Raw genomic sequence first — 9,448 nt, 5'->3', positions numbered from 1 at the left:
AAACCTATGAATATTTTAAAAATGTATTAATCTAAATATAATTATCATAGTGATCTTATCAACGCGCAGCCCAAACCACTGGACGGATCGGGCTGAAATTGGGCATGCAGGTAGAATATAGATGTTTTGACTATCGGGCTTAGACTTTGTATGCATAAAGCTTCTACGACGTAGGCATCCCCTAAGAAAGGATTTTGATAAATTCTCCCCCTACGGGGATAAAATAGGGGATGAAAGTTTGTATAATTAATGTTCTTTGATTTTCGACTGATTGAGCTGAAACTGAAGATTGGAGCTACTATGACGTCTTCAACGTTCGCTTAAATAGGGTTCCGTTTTTACTATTTGGATAGGGAACCACAAAAAGGAGAAAACTATCTTTGTTATTATCCATGTTAACGCGGACGAAGTCGCGGACAACTGCTACTATTACTATAAAATATTTTGTATTTCATCTTACTAATAAACATAACATATTTTAGGCAGCGTATACCGTTTGATGACGAATGCCTGTAAAGAAGTTCTCACTTCCTAAAAAGTCCTTCCAGAGTCATCAAAGGTTCATATAACGCGATAAGCACCTGTAACGCGAATATTACGATATTATCTTTACAGATCACCTTTTTGTGTATTTGTTCTTTCGCCGTATGATAGTCGATATCCGGGAAGGAACGAATTGGGCCTTAATAACAATGGAAAAAAGGATAATTATCGTGGATGATTCGATTGTTCGAGAATTATGGGGTGGCGGATGTGTTGAACGGGTGTAACAGATTTCATTTTAATTGCTTCGATTTCATTGTTTTCTTTTTAATTTGTAAGTCATACAAGAAATTACTTACTGTTAGCACATGCGTTTAAGTACCATGATTTCAACAGTGGCTCTTTCTTTTAACTACTTAAGGATAAGTTGTTTTTGTTATTGCATTATATTGAAAACGCGAAAAGAAATATTTCTATATTTCATCCTGCACCTTATATTTTTGTAGTTATTTAAAATATGTATTAGGGTATGTAAAACGTCACCTTAATAGTGACAGGTCTTAAAATCAGTTAATAATATTGTGTAAGTGGGCGCCTAGACCTACGATAATATTTAACAATTTCATATATTGCGAAATATTATTGACCGTCTAGGGTTGATATTGAACATCGGGCGCCTTCATATCCCAGTCAAGTTAGGATTTGAGGTTGCATAAATTCGCACCAAGCTGAAAATTGTTGAGAACATGATTAAAAAAATTAAAATTGAAAAACTAATTTTTTGGACCTCAAATGTCTAGCTTGACTGGGGTATGGGTTAAGTAAAATTAAAGCGTGATATTGACAATACAATTGCTCGTCTAGAAAGAGATAGCGCAAAACCATAAGGTATTTTCCCAACTTGAGTTGTCGAGTATCATACAAAATATCGATGTCGTGTTTAAAAACGAAACCATTATCGGTAATTGGAGTCCCCTCTAAGATATTCCGACAAAGATTTAGAGGTTAGGCGCCTGGCTTTGGCATTCCTACAGGTACGAGAGCGACTGTTAAAAACTGAAGGCACGGCAGAAATGCACACTTTAGCGGATGTAGGCGCATGCGCACGAGCTGAAGCTCGTGCGAAATGTGAAATGGGCATCGTTTGTCTATTTGCAACAAACTTGGTACTCTCAATATGAAGTGTGTGTTTGGTTATGATGCGTGTGTCGTTACCTACATGTCTGAGAATATGATATCATATTTTTCATATTTTTGAAGTTAGGTATTTTAAGCACAAATAAATAAACGGAAGAACCAACACTTGATTCATATTTTGGCTTTATGTTTCAAGCTTATTCTATGAGGAAAACGCCAATAATGTCAAATCGAATTTCTGATCTAATCCTTTTTTATACTGGCTTATCTACAAAAACTTTATAATTTGAACCGATTAGATACGTGTAAACAATCGTATTATAATTTTCATTTCTCATAAGTTTTAAGCTGTATTTAGGTTTTTACAAAGAACACAATATATTAAGGAAAGAATTTTCTTTCAATGAATAGTCAAAATAATACATAAAAAGGTGTTTTTAAGGATGAACACTTTCAACAAGTCTCATTAGTTATAGCTAGTAAAAGTAAGTAAAAGTAAGCACAACACACGGCCATGTTCGATACATATCTTTGTGTCGTAGATATCCCAGTATCATTAACAAATTGACGACAGTATAAGTGCGAAGCTTTATTTGCTGGTTGTTTAAGACTTGGAGAAAAAATTACAACCAGTTGCTTAACACTGCTTATCGGTTGTATAAAATATTGGTAGATGTATGTAACTAGGAACGTTTTATATAGTTTTTGCCATGTAAAACTGTACGCACGTAGTTTTGTAATGTTTAATTCAGTAATAATGATTCATGTTAATTCTTATTATAATATCATTATGAAAATAAATAATTTTCATGAATGATTGTTCAGCATTGAACATGTGAACTAGTTCGCGTTGTCGCACACTCATCACATTCTTAAACTACTGAACTCAACCTACTCTAAATAAAGTGATGAATAGCATAATTTGTACATATATGTGTTGTGTTTAGGAGACTTGTAAATATTTGTGTGCGTAAAAGTGAAGAAGTATATATTGTAAGAATTAGTTACAATAAATCAGATATCAACTTCTAGTTGTGTCTCACTCATCTCCATTTCCTACCCTTAAACACTCGTCCAGGGCTACTCTCTAGAAGTGTTCCGACCGACTCCCAAATTCCTACAACCTCTCACTGTGGCCAAGACACCTTTAAAATAAAAATAAATAAAATACGTTTATTTCAGGTAAAATATAACCCATAGGAAAATTCTTAAACTAGCAGGAAATGAATGTTATTAATTTAAATTTAGCCTAACCACAGTCACCTGAGCCTGGGTGATTGACAGTGAGAAAATCATTTCCATCCTTTATTCCCTTCAACTATCCGCCTGGTACCTTAGGTCTCATGGTAGCAGGTTTCCTGGACTTATTAAATATATTTATATATCACAAAAACCTATGGTTAGGGCTAGGACCTTAGGGCATTAGGGTGGTAGGTGTTAGGGATCCTAGTGCTAGGGTACAGCTCTCCCCCATAGTAACGTGAAACTTTATCCTGGGTTTTACAATGATAATATATATATTTATAAAATGACCACAACTACTAAAATATCAATGATAAAACTTTCGGTCTCCTTCGATTTTTTATATCGAAGTTATTAAGCAGTAAAAGCTTTACAAAGAGCACATAAATCAGGAATGTCAGTCAGCAGTCGCAGTGTCACATAAAGGCAGTCGGGGCGTGTAGAGGGCACTTTATACTAGCGTGATAAAGTTGTAAGGTCGTGATAGGCGCGGAGTGTGGATGCGTGTCCGAGCCCCAACAATAACAATAAATTTTGTGCGCCCGCGCCGTTTGAAGCGCCGAGCGACAACAAAATAATCTCGAACAATAATGAAGGAACAAAGTAAATGTTTCCAGATAAAGACGGTAGCGAGATTTCACACGCCAATTCTATGCGTTTTTTCAAGCCTGTGACGGCTTATTAATACTACTTGGTTAAATTCGTTTGTTGCCTAAACTGTACATTTTGGCTAATGAAAGGTTATTCTATGTCCTTTCTTCGGACTCAGAGTATCTGCAAACTTAATTTGATTAGCATCGATTTAGTTACACTACAGGTAAATGATAGGCGCCAGTCACACCTTACTATTATTATATCAATTTAGATTAATATATAATTCAAATTATATATAACACTGTTTTTGTACTTATTTGTAATATCGGAAATACGTTTTAAAGTATTTTCATAATAATATTTCAGGGACTAAAAAGAGCGTTTGTAGGAAAGTGCTAACGTCGACCAAAAGACTTCAACGAGTACGCGGCCCTGTTTAACGTTATTTTTAAATTTTGACATATTTTTAACTAAACCCCGTTCTTAGATAACAGATACCGATAGTTACACGGTCTAATTGTTATTATACATGTAAATATAGTTAACGTCTCATTCAATTGCCTTTATTTGTATTTAATGACATGATTAGGGCAAGAAATTTACCTGCGAGAGCACAATTTGAATTATTTATACATTAGTATGCTAACGAAATCGTAACAAGTTCTCTTTAATATTAGACTATCAGCAGTAGTATTTCTTCATATTTTCAAAGACAAATGTTTGTTAACTTAATTAGTAACTGCAAGCACGTAGTGATTATATTCTCTTTGACTGCAAGCTTGAGTTTGACAACTAAGAATTACTGTCGTATATTATAATGTATATTATACTAAATATAATATTATGAAATTATGAGTATTCTATTGATACCTCAAGCTACAATTTTCAACTTACTTTAAAAAATTAAAAATTATATTTTTTAAACATCTAAATAATAAAGTTAATTAAACTTTTGTTGTTAAAATGAACATAAAAAATTTGAAAATACCCAATCCCCTACCCTTTTCCCTTCCATACCCTCTTCTATTCCTTCCCTACCCTCCCCTATTCCCTTCCCTCCCTCCCTCCCCTATTACCCTCTTAAAAGGCCGGCAACGCACCTGCAGCTCTTCTGATGCTGTGAGTGGGCGACGGAAGTTGCTTTCCATCAGGTGACCCGTTTGCTCGTTTGTACCCGGTTATTTCATTAAAAAAAAAGATTTTTATAATTTTATGGTGTTAGTGTGATGTCCGAATAAGTTAACACTATAAAACTAGCCGCGATCCGCGAGATAAAGTTTACGAATCCGGAGCACAACAGTTAGTACAAAATATTTAAAGCAGTCGTTAAATAAATTAAATATTCAACAGCCTGTATCATCGAGCAATTAAATATTATATAATAAATTATATGTTATACGAGCGAAGTAGTCTTCTGATAAGTGGTGTCATTAGCCTGATTAATTTTGAGTCGTCCGCATATAAATGCCGAGCACAAAATTTAGGTGATATTGTGCCTTAATTTGTAAGAAGTGCCCGTCTGTTGTTAACTAACTTCGAAAGTTACCGGGAAAAGCAAGTGTAAAACTCAGCGTAAGTAAAATTTTTACCTTATGCAATCGGTATCTACTGTTACTGATTAAGAGCATGTAATTTTTATTTCTCCAAGTAAAAAAATAAGTGCAATTTCTCGATTTTAACAATTTTAGAATTATTACAAGATTTATATGATTTTTGTTGCAAAATAAATCTTCCGATGATAATTACAATAATGACATTCTATTCCTGCTTTAAATTTGTAGCGTTTCTTTCTCGATCCTAATTCATTTTTAATAAAAAAAAATTAATGGGCCTAAGAAAACCAAAAACAAATCTACACACTACGAATTGTCGCTACACAGCCAGATCTAGTTCGCACACATTAAGGTTGGGTTGCACCACTCACCAGAGGCGTGGTTAAAGTTAAGTTATAGTTAAGGCTAATTTAACTTTAACCTTAACTTTGACCACAGAATTTGACAGAAGACGTTGCTGGTCCAACAAGGCTTTATAAGAACGTGGGCGGGGGCCGCTGCTGGTAAAGGAGAACTGTCAAAAATGGCGTTTTTGTATGATGACAGGGTTAGTTCCTTTTTGCGCCACGTACATTATAGCCTTGTCAAGCTCTATGGTTATGGTTAAATATGACGTCTTGATGGCGTCCATTTTTAACTTTAACCAAAGATTTGACATTTTGCATTGTAGTTAAAGTTAAAGTTAAAGTAATTTGGTGCAACCCAACCTAAATGATTCACACAACAGAACTTAACACCTCTACGCATACTGGCCAGATAAAGGGCGATATTTATATCCCGTACCACATGAATGATAAAAAGATTTATATGCGACCTCAAAAAATATTTACAGCCGAATCTCCTCCTTTTTGGAAATCGGTTGATAATATCGTAGATTCATAAAACCGTGAGCAGATTCGTATAAGCACATTAGGATATCGAGGGAATTATCTCGTACAATATTTATTTGTTCCCGGTCGTGACGATGTTCTCTCCCAATTAGGTGGTTATTGACGTTTTACTGTTATCTCTCCCATCTCGTCTGTATCTATAGTGATCACTTCGTATTACCTTAAGTATGTTTAAATTGAACCCCGGCTCAAAGATTTTTTTAAGTATAAAAAACTTGAAGGTACTTTAAATAAGAAACTAGGAATACAAATTATTGTACTACTTTTAAAAATTTCGTTCCTGTGCCTGTAAAATTTCTGTAAGTAAATTAATTATAAAATCTAGTTTACGTTAATATACAAATAAAGACATTTAAAAAGTATTTTTATTCTTGTGACACTTTACTTATAAGAAACTGAAAAAGCGTCGTTCATACTGAACATGTTCATATTGGAACAATTACAGCGTTCTAACTTCTAATCCTATTACAATTGAACTCGCCGAGACTATAGATACGGCAATATTTGGAGTGAGCCTAAAGTCGACATTTATCCCTAAAAGGGAAGCTGTTAATAGAGTCATTCGACGTTACCGCCGAATTATCTACAAAGAGAGAACTGGCCGGTATCGGTCGGAAATATAAATTTATTCGGTGGTGTCGCCGCGACACGGGCGCCCGACCTCTATCTCACCGCGTAATCTTGAACATTGGCGTTAAAGAATTTAAATTATACGCTGATACAAATGAACAGGCGACTTCGACATATTTATAGCTTTAATCCAAATTATGTCGACTAGCTTTATCGTATTTCGAGAATTGACGCGTGATTTGTTCCCTTATTGGGTATATGATGTGTGACTATAACGAACCAATTTGGAACAACAATAGAGTCTGGCTCGTAGAACGATATGAACGGTTGCCGTTGATTAAGACGTTGGCAGTATAGCCGATTAATACTATAAATTCTTGTTGCCATATTTCACTTTCGAGAACTAATTAAGTGCTGCAACCAATTCACGAATGCGCATCGCCTCGCGTCGCCCCTAGACACCATTACTCTAAGCTCTTCGACACAACACCAATACAGAGGATCAATTGAGATTTGCGCAATAAAAATAATAGTATCATAGTAATAAACAATAACCTTTATTTATTTTAAATAAATTACAATAAATATAACATAAAATAATATTAAAGTATAACAACAAAACTAAAATCCAGGTAGATATATGTGTAATTAAATGTAAGTTGAAATAGTAATTGCTTAGTGGTTAGCAATTTTGTTTTGTAAGTAAAATACGTTTATTTCGTCTTTTCGCCAACATTTTTTCTAATCGACTTATCTCATCGGTAAACACTATATCTGTTTTAATTTCGGACTTCTTTACATTTCGTAATCTTTCTCTTTCAGCTAGAAAAATGTCATTATTTTTCTTCGTTTCCTCCAGCTCTAGCTTTTTTTGAGTATTTAAAGTTTTTATTTTGTTTTTCTTTTCATCTAATTCTTTTTGTAGGCTAATTTTTATTGCAGCTAATCTTTTTTGCAATTCAACAATAGACATTTCACATAGAAAACCAAAACCTGGTGATTCGTTTAGATCAATTGTTTTCTGCATTCTAGAGTTTCTAGCAAACATAGATAACGTCTTAATTTCTTTAATGATTTGTATTTTACGTTCAAGATCAGCTTCTTTGTTTTTTAAAATTAGTTCCTTTAGTAATTTGGTATCATAACGAACTGTCTCAGCCATTTCTTGCCTTTTTTCAAACATCGAATTTCTAGAATTTATTAAGTTTAGTTCGATCAACGACATTTTTTCAACTTGTTTACGGTTGTATTCAGTTTGCTTCATTTTCCAATCTTCAATTTCTTTCTCCCATAGTTGTTTTTCTTTAATGAATTCATTATATTTTCTTTTATTTTCATTACATACGTTCTTTTTTGCGATAATAGCATCTTCATGAGATATTTGTCCCTTTAGATGATTTTTCTTAATTTTTAGTAACCTTTGCTTTTCTTCTTCTTGTTGGTCTTGTTTTAGTAACTTTTCAACTTTAGGAGTATTTTTACAACTGTCCACAATATCATGGAGCCATTTAAGTTCATCTTGTTCATATTTTTTTATTACGTTATTTAATCTTTTTACAACACATTTTGTATATTTTGCTTTAGGCATATGCCTTTCTTGTGTACAAGTTGAGGAATTATTATTTCTGGTCAATTTGGAGCAAATATCTTCAAACTTTGAATTAGTCACTGTAGACTTTTTCATTGAATAATAGCAATAGCTTGCTTTCTTTATCGTATTAAGTAGCCCAAAAACATTATTATTTTTTTCATATTTGTGATGTCGTATTTTTGAGTTCATGAAAACTTTGAATTTTACATTAGTTGTAAAGCGAGGTGCAGAATTATTGTCACCTTTATTTTTTCTTACTTTTCCAGTAACATTCAACATAATGTTTCGACGGATCTGTGATGTTGATCTTTTTTGATTAAATATTTGACCTTTGTTGAGGTATTTGTTATACGAGGTAGTTTTGGATATTTCGAGTAAAAACGGTTGCCAAGACAAGATAGAACCAAGTATATTTTCTGTTACAAAATACTTATCATACTCTCTTTGTGCTATTCGTGAAATACTAGCTACATTATCTTTATTGCTGAAAAACATAATAAATTTATCTAGTAAGGGCTTACTTAAATTGAACATGCATTTGAAAATATCCAGCGCATTCTTTGGGGAAATATGAAATAGTATTCCGAAGGTAATGATCACAAAATAATCTTTTTCTATATCGGACAACTTTCCAGCCTCTCGTACTACATTTTTGAGAAATGTTTCATGTTTGTATACGCCCAAAAATACGTCAATGATGCAAAGTGCTTTCTGTTCTTCGATATTCTGTAATCGACTTTCAAAACACGCGCGTATGTACTCATGAGGTGTCGTTTCTGTTAATAATCGATAATCTTGCATTAAACTCAGTATTAATTTAACATTCCCCGATGTAAAATAGTATACCATGTTTATAATACTATGTTTCTTCTAAAAATACTTATGTATCTTACATAATCTGAATATTTTGCATAATTTGACCATTTATTTCGTAAAGACAAGCCGTGACAAATATTTTACTTTTATTTTACTAATCGTGTGACAGCTTATCAAATTATGTCTTATTTGGTTAACCAGCCAGTTTGATTTGCATGAGTATCTTATCATTTTTCTTTGTATAGACAAAGAAAGGAGTAGCACAAATAAATTGTGAGGGTAGTGCAGTTAAAAGATAATATTTAATCCCCTGATTTTGTCTATAATAAATGATAATTGTGTGAATTGTACTCCTCGAAGGCTCCACTCGCGGCGTTAAAGAAACCATGAATCATTTAACAGTCAATCTCAGTATTATGAGCCCGTCGGCCGCTCTATCGGGAGTATTTAATTAGGTAGCCGGTCTGTTTTCGCCTGGCCCGTCATTAATCAATCGCCTGGCACAAAGCTATTTATTCGATAGCTCGACACCTCGAGAACAAAGTGCAAGTCACACGAGACCTTTTAAAATA

At 33.6% G+C, this 9,448-nt stretch overlaps 1 protein-coding gene across 1 annotated transcript; it reads right to left on the bottom strand.

Moving 5' to 3' along the window:
• Positions 1 to 7,134: 7,134 nt before the first annotated feature.
• On the bottom strand, positions 7,135 to 8,975 carry LOC121728761 (cilia- and flagella-associated protein 99-like). Its single transcript, XM_042117010.1, has 2 exons — positions 8,954 to 8,975; positions 7,135 to 8,544 (listed from the first exon to the last, which is right to left on the bottom strand). Exons 1-2 carry the CDS (start codon positions 8,971 to 8,973, stop codon positions 7,152 to 7,154), a joined length of 1,413 nt encoding a protein of 470 aa, XP_041972944.1. The 5' UTR covers positions 8,974 to 8,975; the 3' UTR covers positions 7,135 to 7,151.
• Between the last annotated feature and the right edge of the window lie 473 nt (positions 8,976 to 9,448).

The sequence above is a fragment of the Aricia agestis genome, chromosome 7 (genome assembly GCF_905147365.1).
Source record: "Aricia agestis chromosome 7, ilAriAges1.1, whole genome shotgun sequence".
Taxonomy (NCBI): Eukaryota; Metazoa; Arthropoda; class Insecta; order Lepidoptera; family Lycaenidae; genus Aricia; species Aricia agestis.
The sequence above is the reverse complement of the archived record's forward strand: the minus strand, read 5'-3'. Positions and strand labels throughout refer to the sequence as shown.

Bases quoted from the DNA above. Each gene is read 5' to 3' on its own strand.
- LOC121728761 (XM_042117010.1), bottom strand. From the start codon at position 8,973: ATGCAAAATATTCAGATTAT. The intron at 8,545-8,953 runs GTAAGATACATA...TATGTTTTTCAG, and splicing joins ATGCAAAATATTCAGATTAT to CAATAAAGATAATGTAGCTA.